General features: G+C 48.8%; 1 protein-coding gene across 1 annotated transcript in view; it reads left to right on the top strand.

Annotated features, from left to right (window-relative positions):
- Positions 1–12,952: 12,952 nt before the first annotated feature.
- LOC134531753 (carboxylic ester hydrolase-like) overlaps positions 12,953–19,016 on the top strand; it is a 44,089-nt gene continuing 38,025 nt past the window's right edge. Inside the window, exon 1 of the mRNA XM_063367630.1 lies at positions 12,953–13,385. Coding sequence (XP_063223700.1) covers positions 13,179–13,385 — 207 coding nt within the window. The 5' untranslated portion in view covers positions 12,953–13,178. The remainder of the gene's footprint in view (positions 13,386–19,016) is intronic.

The following is a 19,016-nucleotide window of genomic DNA, read 5'->3' as shown; positions in this document are numbered from 1 at the left end:
TTGTGTTATTATTCAGGCGTCCCGAGTGGCCTCAACAGCTCGGGGGGCCCTACTGCGTTGACCCCTACCTCTAGCCACAAGGCCGAACCTTCCCTGAGATCACGAACTGAACAAAATCACGTCTAAATACTCAGAGGTAGCGGGGACGGCGTCAAATTGGCGCCCGACTAGTGTGGCTTTAATTTTCTAAAAATTAATTTCCAAATTTTGTTTCAAATTTTTCAAATTTTTTCTCAAATTTTTCAAATTTTATACTTCAAATTAGTGTACCAGTAAGGGCTCGCGTAGGAAGTCGGGAATCGCGCGGAAACGGACGCGACGCGCAGACAGCCAAAGGAGCGGGCACCTGGCGATAGGCGCGCGTCAAGTTACACGCCAGACGCGCATCAAGTTACGCGTCAGGCGAGATAACGGCTGTGGGAGCGGAAGTCCGCGCGCCTCGCACACGGATCAGGTGGCGCAGCTGCGCAGCTGCTACGCGCCGAACAGGAGCACGAACATGAGCCGTGACGGAGCGGTAAAGATAGACATGGAAGGGGTATGCCACGCATGCCTTCTGCCAGGGTTGCCAATAAATCATGCCGCGGCAGGGGTTTTCGCCACCTGTACCTGCGACACAGATAGGAAGCACAAAACAGACTTTGACGACAGAAAATCAGGGCCGACGTCTACAATTCAGTGCGGCGCGAGGGGATGTCATCGGCGGCCCGATGAGGTGGCGTTCTGCCACCAGTGCGGCACCGTGAGGCACCGCTCGTGCACCGAGGCCCGGGAGTTCCTTAACTTCCGGAATGGGCTATTCATGTGCCGCGCGTGCGAGCTCGCGCTGGACAGACCGTCAGCGACGCCGGCGGCCCCTGTCGCACCGCGCCCCGGCGGCACCCTCAAGCTGCCGGAATTCGGAGGGCAGGAGCACGAGGACCCCGCAAAGTTCCTGCGGACATGCCGAGACAGGCTGGCACGATACGCGGTGCCTACAGATGAGTGGACGGAGAAGGCGTGCGATCAGCTGAGGGGGTGTGCCCTTGACTGGTGGACCACAGCCGGAGAATACGGCATGGAGTGGGGTGACTTCGCCAACGGACTGGAGGAGCGTTTCAACGACGCCCGTGCCCGGGCCCGGTGTCAACAGTCACTGTTCTGCCGGCCTCAGGAGGCGGGGGAGAGCGCGGAGGCCTTCATCAGGTCTAAGGCGCGGCTCCACCGACGGCTGGCGGAAGGGGAGGACGACAGCAGCATGCTAGGGGTAGTCGTCCAGCTGATGCTGCCCGAACTGCGGCCATTCCTTAGGGCCGCCACCGACAAGGGACTGGAGACGTTCGTGCGGTTGGCGAACGAGGTGGAGCGCGACGTGCAAGCTGTCCGTCGCAGCCGCGAGCCGCCCACCCGACGGCCAGGTGCGTCGCCACCGATGTTGGCGGCCCCCGAGGTCTCCAGGGCTCTGGTACCGTACGTGGAGCCAGTGCCGAGGCAACAGGGGGAGCAGCCGTCCCGACGTACCGCACCCAGGGAGAACACCGGGGCACCAAACCAGGGGGCTCCGCGCTGCAAGTACTGCCGTGAGGAGCGGTACCACTGGCACGACGTCTGTCCCACGCGGGCAGCTGTCTGGCAAGCCCGTGGGGCGGGCGGCCTTACGTCGGGAAACGCCCGCTATGGGGTAGTGCCATGGCTGGCCACTGTCCCTGGAACCCTAGCCCGGCCTCCACTGTCACCCAAGCGCCCCGTCAGGACGGACGGGCGCGGCGCACTCGACTCGTCAGCGGCCTGCACCGGGTCGTCGGCGAGCCGCACCGGACACCAGGTGGCCCCGGCGACACCGGCAGCACCTGCGGTGTCCGCGGACACACCGGCACGCCCCGTCAGGACGGACGGGCGCGGCGCACCCGACTCGTCAGCGGCCTGCACCGGGTCGTCGGCGAGCCGCACCGGACACCAGGTGGCCCCGGCGACACCGGCAGCACCTGCGGTGTCCGCTGACACACCGGCACGCCCCGTCAGGACGGACGGGCGCGGTGCACCCGACTCGTCAGCGGCCTGCACCGGGTCGTCGGCGAGCCGCACCGGACACCAGGTGGCCCCGGCGACACCGGCAGCACCTGCGGTGTCCGCTGACACACCGGCACGCCCCGTCAGGACGGATGGGCGCGGCGCACCCGACTCGTCAACGGCCTGCACCAGGTCGTCGGCGAGCCGCACCGGACACCAGGTGGCCCCAGCGACACCGGCAGCACCTGCGGTGTCCGCTGACACACCGGCACGCCCCGTCAGGACGGACGGGCGCGGCGCACCCGACTCGTCAGCGGCCTGCACCGGGTCGTCGGCGAGCCGCACCGTACACCAGGTGGCCCCGGCGACACCGGCAGCACCTGCGGTGTCCGCTGACACACCGGCACGCCCCGTCAGGACGGACAGGCGCGGCGCACCCGACTCGTCAGCGGCCTGCACCTGGTCGTCGGCGAGCCGCACCGGACACCAGGTGGCCCCGGCGACACCGGCAGCACCTGCGGTGTCCGCTGACACACCGGCACGCCCCGTCAGGACGGACGGGCGCGGCGCATCCGACTCGTCAGCGGCCTGCACCGGGTCGTCGGCGAGCCGCACCGGACACCAGGTGGCCCCGGCGACACCGGCAGCACCTGCGGTGTCCGCTGACACACCGGCACGCCCCGTCAGGACGGACGGGCGCGGCGCACCCGACTCGTCAGCGGCCTGCACCGGGTCGTCGGCGAGCCGCACCGGACACCAGGTGGCCCCGGCGACACCGGCAGCACCTGCGGTGTCCGCTGACACACCGGCACGCCCCGTCAGGACGGACGGGCGCGGCGCACCCGACTCGTCAGCGGCCTGCACCGGGTCGTCGGCGAGCCGCACCGGACACCAGGTGGCCCCGGCGACACCGGAAGCACCTGCGGTGTCCGCTGATACACCGGCACGCCCCGTCAGGACGGACGGGCGCGGCGCACCCGACTCGTCAGCGGCCTGCACCGGGTCGTCGGCGAGCAGTACCGGACACCAGGTGACCCTGGCGACACCGGCAGCACCTGCGGACCGCCTGACGGCAGCGGCAGCGCCCCGGGAGCAGTGTGGTGAGTCGTTCCAATTAGGGCAGTTGGGACCTGGGGCGGGGCATTTACTCCGGATTCCCGTCAGGATGGATGGACAGCCGGTGCATGCTCTTGTCGACACGGCCGCCAGCCACACGTATGTGTCGGCTCAATGCTCGAGCGTACGGGACATTGTCTCAGATGTGGAGGAGGTACAGTTAGCGACGCAGGGGGCGACAGCGCGTATTGTTGGCCGCTCGAACATCACCCTCTCCATCAGGGACCATGTTAGTCACACAACAGCACTAGTAGTAGAGGGACTACGGGAGATGCTGATCCTAGGTCTGCCTTGGCTGGCGCAGGAGGACGCCACTGTGGAAGTCAGGGAGGGGAGGTTGCACATTGGCCACCACGAGCGGCGCACAGTTTACAGCCTGGGCTATCGGCCACCCGCCGAGCAGGGGACACCCATCACGCTCGCGGACTTGAGGAACGGTGTGCCCGCTGCCCATGTAGAGCTCATAAACAATGTCTTGTCTCAACAGCCACAGGTGTTTGCGGCCACAGATATGCTCCGCCGTACCACAACCACGGAACACACCATCCCCACCCGACCTCACCAACCCCAGTTCGTAAAACCATACGGGTTCGGACCCACTGAAAGGCACGTCATCCAGACCCAGATCACGGAAATGTTACGCGATGGAGTCATCGAACCCAGTGAGTCGCCATACAACTGCCAGATTGTCATGGCGAACAAGAAAGATGGCTCCATGCGTTTTTGTGTGAATTTCAAACCAGTCAATTCAGTAACCATACCCGCCCCACCACCGCTCATCAACATAACAGACGCTTTGGCGGGGCTGGGCGACGCCCGCATCTTCACGTCCCTGGACCTCAAGTCCGGGTACTGGCAGGTGCCGGTACGTCCAGAGGACCGCCCGAAGACCGCGTTCACTGCCCCTGACGGCCGGCGTTTCCAGTTCTGTGCCATGCCGTTCGGGCTGATGGACGCCCCCGCGACCTTCCAGGCCATGATGGTGCGTGTGTTAGACGGGTACGCGGGCGAGTTCGCCGCCGCGTACCTGGATGACGTCATCATCTGGTCACGGTCGTGGGAGGACCACGCCCGGCACCTCGGCCTGGTCCTTGAGCGGCTGGCCAGACACGGCCTCACGTGTGCCCCCCAGAAATGCCACGTGGGCGCGGCTGAACTGGAGTACCTAGGGCACATGGTGGACGCGGAGGGTTGCCGCCCTCTGCCAAAGCACCTGAACCTTATTGAGTCCAAACCCGCCCCTCGAACCCTCAAGCAGCTGCAGAAGTTGATGGGCCTTCTCAACTGGCTGCGCTCGTTCATTCCGCATTTTGCCAGCGTCACCGCCCCGATGACGGACTTGCTGTCACCCAAGCTCCGGTTTCAGTGGACCAGCGAAGCGGACGCCGCCCTGGATGCGGTGAAACGGCAGTTCCGCGAGTGCCACCAGCTCGCCCGTCTGCAGCCTGACCTTCCCCTGTTCCTTCAGACAGACGCCAGTCAGGAGGGGATGGGGGCCGTCCTATACCAGGTGGGGGACAAAGGCGTGCGCCGGGTGGTGGAGTACGCCAGCGCCAAGTTCGGCCAGCCCGAACGGCGGTACCATGTGAACGAGCAGGAGTGCATGGCCGTCGTTTGGGCTATGCGCCGCTACCGCCACCACCTGGAGGGCCGCCGGTTCACGCTGCGGACGGACAGCCAGTGTCTCCGCTGGCTGGACTCCGCCCAGGGCCGCAAGTCGAAGTTCACGAGGTGGGCGTTGATGCTCCAGAACTTCGACTTCGCGGTCGAGCACGTCCCTGGACGGGACAACCTGTTCGCCGACGAGTTGTCGCGCCATCCCGACCCACACAACACGTTTCAGGATGACCAGGACTGGGAGGGGCTGTTGCCGCCAGGGGGAGTCGCGCCGCCGGTCACTCCAGGGGAGGCGCCCGCAACTTTATTCCACATCCCAAGGGCCCCCGATTATCCCGCCGTCTTGCCTGTGGAGACCCTGAGCGGATTAGTGGAATTCGTGAAACAGGCCCAGCGGACAGACGACCCCACACAGGCCGAGGTGCGGTCATGTGGGGAGCAGGTTCACCCCTACCACAGGTGCGTGGACGGGGTGTTGGAGACCCGGGTACCAGGGGACATGGACGCCTGGCGCCTTCATGTGCCGCTCGGTGCCCGCGAGCAGGTCATGGGCTTCCACCACACGCACGAGCTGGCGGGACACCCAGGTGCGCACCAAACCCAGTTAGACATCCGTAAGACCTTCCATTGGCCGGGGGTGACGCGGGACGTACGGGACCTGGTGCGGCGCTGCCAGCAGTGCCAGCAGAGGAAGACGAGGCGGTCTGACGGGGTGGAGCAGCAGCGCCCCCGACGGCCCCGCGACCCGTTTCACACGCTGGCCCTGGACATAATGGGGCCCTACCCGCGGACCACCCGGGGAAGGAGGTTCTTGGTCGTCATCACAGACATTTTCACCCGGTGGGTCGAGGCCTTCCCGGTGTCCAACGTGCGCGCCGGAACCATAGCCGCCCTGCTGGACCACGAGATATTCCCGCGGTATGGTTTCGCGCGCGTGCTGTTGACGGACAACGGCTGTCAGTTCAGCGGGAGGCGCTGGAGAGCTGACTGTCGCCGTTGGGGTCTCGACCACCACACAACCCCCATTTACCATCCCCAGGCCAACCCCACTGAGAGGCGGAACCAGGAGGTCAAGGCGCAGCTGCGGCTGAGGTTGGGGGACGACCACTCCAAATGGGACGTCCACCTGCCGAAGCTGTTGTATTGCCTCCGGCGCCGCACCAACGCTGTCACCGGTCATTCCCCTGCCGAGCTTCTGTACGGGAAGAACTTGGCTTTGCCCGGGGAAAGCAGGGTGGCCGATGTTGCCATGGGCACGGTGGCGCGCCCCAATCATGAGGAGGGGAGGGAGCACGCCAGACAACGGCAGGCCCAATTCCTGGCGGCCCACACGCCCATGACTAGTCACCCCCCACCCCCCATCCAGCCAGGTCAGCTGGTATATGTCAGGCAGCACCACTTGTCGTCCGGGGCGCGTAACTTTTGTGCGGGGTTGGCGCCTCGATGGTCGGAGCCGCGGGAGGTCCTGTGGAGGACGGGCCCCTCATCCTATGCGGTCCGGACGCCAAGGGGACGGCCCGCTAAAGTGCACCGGGACGACCTGCGCGTAGTCGCGCACGGGGTCAGAGTTGGCCCAACGACCCCCTCTTCACCATCCCCCACACTCCAGGAAACCACAGATACGCCGCGGGAAGGAGCAGCACCTGAACCCACCACCCGGGGGGACATGCACACGGGCGACACAGACGTGGGTAGCCCTGATCAGGCACATGAGTGCAACCAACCCGACCTCCGGGACACCCCGAGCAGGTCCCCGGTGCCGCTGGCCACAGTTCCGCACGTCCCCGAGGAGGTGGGGAATCCGTTGGTCTGGTTTCCTGACGAGGAGGGGGAGGAGGTCTGTGAGGAGGAGGACGTCGAGCCACTGTGGCCACTGGACCTCAGCCTGGCGGACGCCACGTTCCGGGTATCCGTGGACGAGCCCGAGGAGGGGGAGGAGGAGCCGGACAGTAGGGATAGGCGCCCCACCCGCAGACGTCGGGCCCCGGTCAGGACGTACTGCGCGGACGACAGCGAGCCGGTAGAGTTCGCTCCTGTCCCCGCCGTGGAGGCGAGCTGCCCGACCACCCAACCGGACACGAGGGGACCTACCACACTCTGCACAGTGGAGACCCCTACCAGCACAGTCCCCACCACACGACCACAGAGGGCCCGCCGACCCCCGGCCTACCTGGCGGATTACGAGTGGTCCAGGTCCCCGTCGAGCTACTCCACCCGGGCGCGGCCCGTAAGGGGCGATCCAGGTGTGCCAACACTCGTGGCCGGACCCCTATCATTCCCCCCGCCCACGTCATCCATTCCACCACCCTGCCACACCCCGACCACACTGACCCCCCCACCCACTTGTCACCATATTGAGCTAGAAGAGGCGCACGTCGCTGCCCAGTCCCAGGGGGGGAAAGGACACGGGTCAGGGCGTAACCCCTTATCATTCATTGAGTGGGAGAGGTATTCAGGGCAGAATGTTTACATCACAACACACCACCACTCCGCCGCGTAGTGTAGGGCTCGCAGTGCGGCGAACGTCAGTGAAGTGCTCAGCGTGTGAAGCGAGGCGTTGATGCACATGGCGGTCTCAGAGAAGGGGGGGCATTTGACGCCGACCGCCAATGCTCCTCTGTCGCATAGACCGCTATGCCTCATCAACGTCTCGCAAAAGCGTGTGCACCGAACGCGCCCGTGCGCGCAGCAAAGTGCAGTTCGTGCGACGAGGCGAACGCCATACAACGAGTGCTACACCGGCGCAAGGATCCGGCCGGGTGTGGCATATCCTTCCGCCGCACTACAACAAATTGTTATAATTATGTTTTTCCACAGGATTTTATTAAACATTATTTTTTATTAATTAATAATAAAGTCTTTGCAAAATCATGTTTCAATGTGCGATTTGTCCCGAACCTGGCCGGTTCAGTTTCCCGCGAAATTCACACGTTTCCGCGGGAGGGCTGGCGGGGGAGGGGGGTCGCGCGCGGCGACACCGCTAGTGTCCTTCGAGAGCTCAACCAGGCCGGCAGCCTGCGCGCAACGCGGAACCTTCAACCTTTGCATTCACCGACATGTAGTTTTCCATAGTGTAATTTCTTTTCAACCTTTTGTACAGTTCCGCGGTCGGCCTAAATTTACCATGAGGTACTTAACTTAATTCAATCAGTGCTCCGAGATGAGTGTTTACGTCATACGTAAGTACTGTGGGGAGAGTATGTGTTTTTACGTCGGCGCTTCACGCCCAACCTAGCCTACAGGCTACTTAGTTTTGGCCCGCACGGGGCAGCCAGCAGGCGACACGTGCCATCCAACTTAATAACGATTCAGTCCCTGGGACACACCTAGTCACCACGTAGAGTCGCCGGAGACACGGGCCTACGTGTTGCTAGCCCAGTTTATCCAGAGCTAGGTATTAGTGTAGTGTATTGTGGTTCAAAATATCGTGTGCCATGTCAGAGTGTCTTTTGTAACTTTCGCGTCACGTATACGAGTCTGCCCCTCACGCGCATAAGAATCGTGAGCCGCCACTGAGGAAGTGAGCTGCGCGTGTGACTAGTCGCGTCGGGCAAACCGTTACGGCCAGAACGGGCAGCACCATGTATTGGGCTGTGCTGTATTAAATTCACCAACTATCTGAAGAGGTTTTGTGTTATTATTCAGGCGTCCCGAGTGGCCTCAACAGCTCGGGGGGCCCTACTGCGTTGACCCCTACCTCTAGCCACAAGGCCGAACCTTCCCTGAGATCACGAACTGAACAAAATCACGTCTAAATACTCAGAGGTAGCGGGGACGGCGTCAGTATATTTAATATAACTACCATAACCTAATAAACTGTCTACACTACTTTCAAGTACTGTATTTGTAGTTAACCTAATCAAACCAGCCATTCCCACCATTAAGTTAGATGAATTAAAAATAACAAAAAAATAGTGTGGATCTGTGTGAATGGTTAGTTAAGATAGGTTAGTTACATTAATTGTACTACAAAATATGTGTGGATGGTTGGTTAGGTGAGGTAAGCTTAATTTTCTATTAGTAAAACAATGTTACAGTATTGATAGCCTATGTTAATTATTGGAATCAATGTCTGAAAACTAATAAATAAATTTAAAAAAAAACATATGGAAAAGTAGCTTTTCACCAGATTTACCTCATTATACAATATTTAAAATGCAGCTAACCTAACCAAATGTAGACATGAATAGATTTGCAGTATTTGAAGTGTAGCTAACCACACATAACCAACAATTTAAACAGTAAACAACTTGAAATATCTCAACAGAAATAAGTATCAAGGTTAATAATAGGAACTCAAAATTACCGTTTTCATAAACTTATTTTTATAATAAAGCCTCGCCTCCCCTACATAAAAGCTCGAAATGTTATTTAATAGAATCATCCTGCTTAAGGAGGGGAATTCCTAAATAAATTATTCATCAAGTTATTTGTTTTATGATCAGCCCCACTTGTTAACAATTACCTATGTTAACACACTTAGGTAATAGAGCCAATATGTAAATGAATGAGCACAAATTAAAAATTTCTTGCACAATTGAACACACAAGGAGGCCGGAAATAGCTTTCTGAAACTAAATAGAGAAATATACCATTTACTGTCTGAAGTCTACAAGCGCACAGATTAAACAAAAATGCATGTTGAGCCGTTCGTAGGCAACGGTTGAGCAAATACTCAAACACAAAATATGCATAAGCAGCCTATTTGAACTATTTATAGCTATGTTATGTTCATAATGTGCGTGTAAATAATATCGCTCTTTAGGTTAGGATTAATTTGATAAGCTATGACACGGCATTTATTTATTCTTCTTACCTACTTTGATCGTATTTAAACCACTTCATAATTATTCCACACAAACTATGCATTGAAAACAATGATTTCATGGTACAATTAATAAACATAAATAGCATGTTAAAAATAATGTTCGCGTGTTAAATATACACACGCTAACCTAAAACAATTGTTTTCGTTTAACTTCATCGCTTTACATCGTACTCGACTATATTTAAAACAATAATGTGCGATTATAATGCCGTTTTTAGGACGGGAGGACATTATTTTTAAGAGTAATTATATCACTTACCAGTAATTATATCACTTACCTCACAATCGCTTCGTATCACCACTTGAAATGCCCGTGATATATAACGTAGCTCCGGTGCGATAAATATCACTTGAAAAGTGTGCTCGTAATCAAAGTTTGCGATATATACCGCCACAACGTCATCAATATTCGAAGTTTAACGAAACACGATGTGTTCGTAATCACGTTGCTGGTTCCTGCGATATTCTTCGCAAACCTTCGTTATTTATCGCAACTTATAACGCAAAGTGTGTGCTCGTAATCAGCCCGCTGGAACCTTCGTCCAGGGACTTCGCAGCTCTATCGCCCGGAAACTCCGCCGCGGGAAAACTCCCGACTGAACTCTCCCCTGAGGCCGGCGTCCTTGGCTTATATATCAGCCCAGGCGCCTTCTAGAATTCACGAGCGCGGCTGGGGCCAGTCGCGTCATTTCGCGCCGACCCGACAGCAGAAATCTCTCGTAAAACGTCGGCAGCTGCCAGGTAGCGCGTGGGACTCTCCAGCTGCGAGGTGTCAGGTGTCTAGCTAACAGTGCCGCGCGGGGAGCGGATGGGAGGAGGGTGGAAAGCGACAATCCTTGTTATCTTCCAGGCGCGCGCGGCGCGTCTCATGTTGCGGCGGTCGCCAGCCAGCTCTGCACCTGCACGTGTCGCGGCCTTGCTCACGTTCGTAACAATATAAAAAAAATGCTACTACGGCTGATACTGCTTCTACACTGTTACAAATTACAGTCAATTTACAATTTTTTTTTTTTCCACAAAAGAATTCACGAAGAGTTTTTTCTTCATGTCATATAACGGAATCATCGTAGAAAATACGCCGTATTCCAACTCCCGAGTTTCTGTTTTATGTTGAAAACAAGGAGTCATGCAGGTGGAAGGAAAAAAAATTTGCTGTAGACTCGGAAAATTTGTTAATGTTTTGTTAATATAATAAGATTATGAGTGTTGGTTCATGTTCAAAGTAAGTGAACTATACACCTGTATATTTATGAATATAGCAGTAAATTTGAGAAGATCCTTGGATAATTTTCAACAAGAGTAAATTTAAGGTAAAAAATTATATTAATGTAGTGAACAGAAAAAAAAGAGATTACCAAACTATGCGTTTATTTACATTTATTAAAGTGTTATTTAATATTTTTAATATTTGAAAAGTTTTCAAAATAAAATTAGAAAAAATTTTCTAGCAAACATTTTTGAGTTTAAAGTTGTTTTTTTAATCGGTTTATTTCCCCGTAAGTATTAAAAATATATTGCTGTGTTTACTTTTTCCTTTGGCGAATTTCGTTCGAACGTTTGTTCTGAAACTCTTATTCAGCAATTCCTCCTCCCCCCCCCCCCCCCTCAACGAAATGGTACTTCAGTCCGTGTCAAGGGCATAAGTAGAGAGGGAGATCTCCCCCACCTGAAATCATAAAAATCTATAAACATCCTTAAACATTATTGAAATCTAATATCGGTGAAAGTGGTTCTTTCCCTTCTCCTTCTCCTCATCATCCCCCCCCCCCCCCTCTTCTTTAACCCCTTGAAAATAAATTCTGCGTTCCCTCCTGGTTAACTGATGTGTGTTCACTTCTTCACACAGTTGTGTAACAACAGATTTTACATGTAGCTTCAGTTGAGCTGAGCACTAAGTCGTACATACCTTTCTGTAAATGAAGTCTTATTTTAACGCCAAACTGTCCTCAGCACTCTGGTTGATAAAACGCGTAACATTAATACTTCAATTGAATCGATTTGTTGGAAAAAGCCAGATCTGTATTCTATTTTTTTACTAACTCCTTTTAGGTACTACACAGGTATGGATGTACTCTAGTGACGCCAAATCATGTTCCTTGTGAAAATACAATGTATATACACAAGAGTCTAGCGACAGCAATGCTACCGTCCTGCAACTGGCAGCAAATGCCGATCCTCTCCGAAGTTGGCCGATCGGGAGCGCCTACCCCCTGGATGTTTGATTTCCAAGTATCTTTAATGTAACTATCCTAACCAAATCAACCGTCCACAAAGTTTTAAAGTATTTATAATGTAGCTAACCTAACCTAATTGACCATTAGTTATGTCCTTATCTGAAAATTACAATTTAATTAATAAATTTACTTTTATTTGCATTCATTATTCAAATATATTTATTACTTTTGAAATTATACGTGCTCGTATTTATTTTTACAAGTACAAAAAAAATTCGCACCTGCCGGGATTCGAGCCGGCAACCTTACGATTAAATAATAGCGCCGCTAAGCGCTCAGCCACGAGGCCATTTTTGACGAATAGAAGTTTCAGATGACATATATGATCGTGCCGCCGGCCCCGGAACGAGCGTGAGCGATGCGGCAGCCGGCCCCGGAACGAGCGTAAGCGGTGCGGCAGTTGCAGGAAGGTAGTTGCTGTCGCTAGACTCTTCTTGTATACAAAGCTTCTATGTTTATCGCTCCCATACGCAGCAGCCAGATCACGGTTTATTTGAAATGGCCACATTTTCGGAGAAATGAACTGTGTTATTTTAATCCCCTAGCAGATTTTATTTGAGGTGATATGGCATTTTCGAAAGTACAGATTAAATTATGATACAAATAAATGGTGTGTTTAGAAATCAAGGGAAACAAATGCCATTCATTATGACAGAAGGCAGCACTGTATTTATCGGCCTCGGTTGGCGACGTAAGGGAAGGCTTTTTTTTTAATAATAACCTTTCCACAACAACAACAAAAAACATAGTTTATTATAAAATATGTTTTGAACAACAGTTTGTGAGGACTAGTTACAATTTTCTATCTACATCCCCTTGCACCTTGTTTGAAAATCTATTAACGGTAAATTTAACATGTTTTCAACCAATAGTGCATCCAAGCCAGGTTTTAATACACAGTACACAACAAACACGGAAGAATGCCATTTGTTTGATAAAAAGTTAAATTTTGAACCTGTAAATTTGAGTTTGTGTGTGCGTGTATGTATTTATGTGTGTGTCTATGTATTTATGTGTGTGTGTGTGTGTGTGTATTCACTTCGGAAGGGAGCAGCTGACCTCTCCCCACGACCCGTCTCCATCACGATACGTCCTTGACCGTGACGTCCAAAAAATGGTACCTATGGTACGCGCGTCCGATAAATATCCCGCATCTGCGATTTTGTTCGCCCCTGGTCTACGTCATCTCTCGAGAACCGGTAATCGCTTTCGCGACTCAGAAAGATCTCTGCGGATGCCGAGCCGACAGAGCGCGGTGCATAGCAACGAGCGAGTAACACGCACGCGCAGATAACAGTGGCCTTGTAATTTTTTCCGAACGCGGGATTCCAAGTAAACAGTGCAGAATTCTAATAACACTCGCTGCGTGAACGAGGCGACGCGCTGCCTCCGTCATGGACGTGAGAAGCCAGTTTTTTTTAGGAGCTCTGTTGGTTTTCGCGGCCAGTCACCTGTGCAACGCCGAAAATGAAAAACTACAAGTTGCAACCGGCAAAGGCGTGGTGCAGGGTCATTATTTGAATTCAAGAGGCGGGAAGGAATTCGTCGCATTCCAAGGAATTCCGTACGCCAAACCGCCTTTAGGGAAATTACGATTTAAGGTAAGTAATAGTTTTTAAGGTTTTGTTAGACAGAAAAACCAAATACCAGTTGTAGGGAAAGAACAAGTAATGGTGAACATCGTGAAAAAATAGGATCTGTTAAGGATGTGAGGCACAAAAATGTATACTTTCAATTTAATTTATCTATTACTTGACATTATTTCAACTCTTCCGTGCCAAATAAGAACATTTCATTAAATTGCTGATTTTTTCTAACTCAAACTTTCTGATAAATGGTATTGCCACTTCGGATAACACTTAAACATTTAACTTTTCAGTTCCATCTTAACAATCAAGTATTTTTTCTTTAGATTCATAAAAATGTTTTAACCTTTTGAAATATGAAATGGCAATAATCATTCAAAACAAAAATAAATTATAGTTTGATAATTTTTTTTAGGGATTTTGTAAGGGAGTAATTGGGATGGACACACTTTCGTATCCCCTTAAATACAATTCTTGGAAGACTGACTTATCAATTAGATAGGACGCAATTATAGTTCGGTTTCTCCTTACGGACACTAGGGAGGTTTTTCTTTTACTTCTTTTTTTTATTTAATCAAACTTTACTTTTCAACGAACTTTGAAATTTAATGCAACCAACTAAAACGAGATATAACAAAGCTAATTTTAATACATAAGAAATCGGTCAAATTTAGCTACGTAACATTTTTGCAATTCTTTGTCACTTATTAACTGAGTTGAAACATTTGTTACAAATTTCATGCTTTATACTATCATTAAATAACGTAAATAATTGTGATAACCCTACGATTTTATTCAACGAAGCGGGGCAAAATAAACAAGTACTTCACTCCAGTAATGAACCAAACCAGGGGGGAGGTTCCTGGAGTCCGGACTCATCCCTTCCGGAATTTAAAAGGATTTACAGAATTAAAAAATAACAGCTGTTTAGCTACATAAGGTTAAAAATACATCACTTTGTAAATAATATTGTAATCCATAGTGGACAGCAATAGTGTATTTCCTCCATAATACAGCCCTCATACACAGAAGCGGCAGGAACTGTTTTTCCAAGTACAGTGTGTATCTGAAGCCAGTTTGCACATGTGTTGCTGTAAGAATGTCTTTCATACAAACTTAAAGAAGTGTGTCATGTATTTATTAACATTAATATATACGTATTTATGTCTTGTCTTAATTCTAATTCTCACTTCGTAGAAATTCATCCAAAAACTCTTTATAAGTTGTTTTTCATACTTGAGACAGAAACTTATTCAGTAGAAGTTACCAAATTTTTAAATTTAATATCGTTTATGGGCTTTAAATCTGTGATACTCTAAAAAAAAGAGTGTATAAAATGGAAGGTGAATTAAGTTGCCAAGTGTAAACCAACGCATTCGTCATTGTTTACGTTTCTTTATTTAGATATTCATCTGGCATTTCAAGAGCCAATTTTGGGAATTTAAATGAACGATATGAAGAGTAGATCTCCTATTTTTATTTTATGGTGGTTTCCCGCTGTTTTCACTTAGGCATTACTCAAGCACCAAACTATCTAAAAGAAGGTAACAGATGGATTTCTGCGTCTCATGGTTACACACAGACGCTAAAAACAATGAGACTTCCAGGATAGCTGTTAGTGGTGTACTAAACTTTGTGGGGCCCTGGGACATTCACGTTTGAGGAGCCCTAATATTTACCAGTCGTGGCCTTATCATTGGCCTGGGAGGGGGAAAGGAATAGTCCCCAGAGAAAAGGGACGTTTGGTGTCTACACCCTAAAAAATTTTAAAATTAAACTCGTTGTAACAACATTTTTAAGCCAAGCTGTAACTTGAATTTCGTTTATGGATTTGCGGATTTGTCTTAAGAAATTTAAAAAATAATAATATTTGATAAATTAACTCAGATTAGTTATTCAAAATGCTACTGATCAAACTGTTCAAATTGCTTCATTAAATGAAGCAATAAAATATTTGAAAGTTTCTTGAAGTGAAACTTCTTTGCTAAGGTTTCGAGTTTTCGAGCGTTACTAAAATTCCAATTGCGTGAGGCGAATAGTTAGGTACGTGGTGGGGGAACCGCGAGAGGAGGAGATGGCAGGGGAGATGCAGAAATGACGCACCATACTTGCACACGTGCATACTTGCACACTCGCATACTTGCGCAATAGCATAATTTAGCGCTCGCATTCTTATAATATATATTATGTCTATTTTATCTTCGACCTCAGCCAAAGAGAATTATGTTTCCTATATCTAATAATGTAACAAACAAGAAGTTTCACTTCTGTAGCGTGGACTGCAGGCACACATTTATTTTTCTAACACACAATCATGAAAACCCGATTGAAATCGAAAGGTATTGACCAGCACTTTAAATCACATGCTGGTTACAATTTAATTGTTCGTTTCCTCATTAATTTCTGTTATTTTTCACAGAAAACTTGACAAAAAAATTAAAATGAAGAGAAAAGAGGTCGACGCGGGGCCCTTGGCAGTTGCCCGGCTTGCCCTGCTTAGGATAGTTGATTCCTAACCACTGCGCTACCGTCTCGGTTTATGACTAGAGTACCGAGTCTTTTGTAGTGTTGGCATCGATATCTACACTTACTACGCCACGTGACTGTGGCAGCCTGCATCTATAACGATTGCCTTTGCGCTTAAGGTCATCAGCTTAATCTGCGTACGTACCTAACAAGTTCTTATTCCCAAGGTCGTATCAATCATCATCCAGAAAACGTCATAATAAATAATAACACGCCATATCTGAAACCAAGCAACAAACCTAAATAATGTTAATTTTTTTGAGATATTTGGGAAATGTTATTTGACAATAAATTAGTAATACAGAACCCTAAAAATTCAAGAACATCATTATAATACACCACCAAAGACAAACAATAAAATGTGATTTTTTTTATTGCTGGTGTGTATACTTTTCTGCACTTGAGTGGTATTTTTTTTAAAGGTAAGTTTTTTCGCCAGAGGCCTTTAGAATTTTTAAAATCAAATAAAAATTTATCGAGATATATTTTTCCTATTTTTTAGGAGAAAGAGGAATGCCATGTCACCAAATGAGTTTTACTTTCCAGTTTATTTTCATAACTTTTTTTTTTAATCGACGGTGCTTTTATTATTATTATTATTATTTACGTTTTAAAAGAGTCGTGTAGAAACATTTATTATTAATCATATTCAGTTTCACAACATTTCTATGTTCCGCTGCAATGAAAATGAATTCTTGATGGCCTTGGTGGATCTAGAAGAGGGGAGGGGGGCAAAGCAGGAAACACCAACCCCCCCCCCCCCCCTCCACAACAATGAATCTTATATATAAAATTCTCGTGTCACAGTTTTCGTTGCCATACTCCTCCGAAACGGCTTGACCTATTTTTATGAAATTTTGTATGCATATTCAGTAGGTCTGAGAATCGGCTACTATCTATTTTTCATACCCCTAAGTGATAAGGGTTGTCCACCCCTAACATTTTTTGTTTTATTTTTTGGACAAAATTTTATTATTTTATTATTTTATAATGTGGCATAAAAATATGCATACAACCCTAAATTTTCACCCTTCTATCACCAACCCCTAATTTTTAATAGAATTTTATATTTTTCAACCCCGTTCGATAGCTGATCAATTAACACTTGATCAACTTTCCCCGCCTACAGCGAGCTCATTACCTGGATTAACACATAGACCACATATTAATATGAAATTCCATCCCTAAGGGAGTGAAAAAGTGATAATTTCATTTTATAACAGAAAAAATCATAGGTCATAGATATACAAATAGTGAGTGAGTGTCATTTCTCTGTCTGCCACACAATCATACACATAAGTAGGTCTGGCAAATTCATATTTTTCTCCTTGGTGAGACCAGCCCGCTTAGTGGAGCTCGCAGCGGCTAGCAAAATAAAGGTGCTCATAACAGTTTAGTTCTTAACTTCGTCAATAGATAGAGTTAGTTGCCTTGAATTTTAAACGCATCATCGTTTGATGCGTTTGTCATGTCTTTAATTTTCGTTTGTTTGTGCCGTATGCATTCCTATACCATGCATCCGATTGCTATGAAATTTTGGTGAGTTGTTATGCGCATGCCCGTGAAGGTTTCTGAGATGCTATAACTATTTTGCAATAGTTGGAGCACAAATCGTTTCAAAAAATGTATTTTTTTTTTTCATATTATATAGCGGCACTTCGTCTGTTTTTGTTGTTTAAGTACGCACGCACGAGACAATTTATTTAAATATAAAAGAGAGACAGAGATAGAGTGATATATATAGTGAGATAGAGAAAGAGACAGAGATAAGTTGAGATAGAGCGAGGTATAGAGAATGAAATGGGTTAGATAAAGAGATACATAGATGTATAGAGCTATATAGAGATTTATATATAGAAGAGATAGAGATAGTGTGAGGTATATATGTAAATATGTAGATATAAAGAGATAAATAGTGATAGAGAGATACATAGATATATAAATATGTAGATAGAGATAAATATATGTTTAGAGAGATGGATATATGATTTGTATATGTCTAACTACTTCAAACATATTACAAAACAAAACTGAATGAGGCATTGCAATGCATGCCGAGCATTAGCTAGATAATGGAATCTTTTCAATATTAGTAATCTCTTATTTTTCAGCTTTTTTCTATAGTGCTTTATAGAGTCTAGACTACATACAGACCACCAATTTTTAGATATATACAGGTAAATAACTATACACTGGAAGAATAACGTCTGTCGGGATCTGAAAGTGATATAAATTATTTTGCACACTTGACATTCAAATTAAGAAGACAATTTACTAAATACATCTGATTTCGAAAAAGGTACCCTTCGCCCTGTGTTTAGCCCGGGCAACTCCGGGAACTGCAGCTAGAAATTCCCTAGAAATAATTTATATGGCAAAACAACGTTTGCCGGGTCAGCTAGTCTAATATATAAAATTCTCGTGTCGCAGTTTTCGTTGCCATACTCCTCCGAAACGGCTTGACCGATTTTGATGAAATTTTTTGTGCTTATCCGGTATCTATGAGAATCGGCCAACATCTATTTTTCATCCCCCTAAATGTTAGGGGTAGTCCACCCCTAAATTTTTTTTTATTTCCAGTTTTTGGTAGGAAATCACCATGGCAACGGCTGTTGCTTTGTTGATGCTTCATTCGTCTCTATGGCAACGGCTATTTCATTGTTAGTGCAGTCCTCATCACCGTTGAAATTTTGCAAGTACTTTAAATATCAAAAATTGCCCTTTTTTTTCAAGTATATATATTTTACAGACTTGAAACTTCACAGTAATGTTCCTTATGTTACGCAGGATGACATTTTCCGAAAATTAGATCCCATAGCATAGGTGGTTAAAACCAGGCAACAGTGGGTACTTTGTCTGCATGAGAACAGTATTTTGCATTGTTCATGCCTTCTGCGTCTCCATGGCAACAGGCATCGCGCGGCAGTGGCGTACCCACAACGAGGGGCATGTATTATGAGCGGCGCAAGAGTGATCTGCCTGTAGACTGCCGTAGCGAAGTACGGGTACATCAGTTGTACGTTGCGTGCACGAGTCGGGAAACCATCGGTACATTATACAGCATTGTAATAAATTTTCACGGAATTTTTTATTATTTACCATTACTGTAAATGGGAGATG

Source organism: Bacillus rossius, chromosome 5 (genome assembly GCF_032445375.1).
Source record: "Bacillus rossius redtenbacheri isolate Brsri chromosome 5, Brsri_v3, whole genome shotgun sequence".
NCBI lineage: Eukaryota > Metazoa > Arthropoda > Insecta > Phasmatodea > Bacillidae > Bacillus > Bacillus rossius.
The sequence above is the reverse complement of the archived record's forward strand: the minus strand, read 5'-3'. Positions and strand labels throughout refer to the sequence as shown.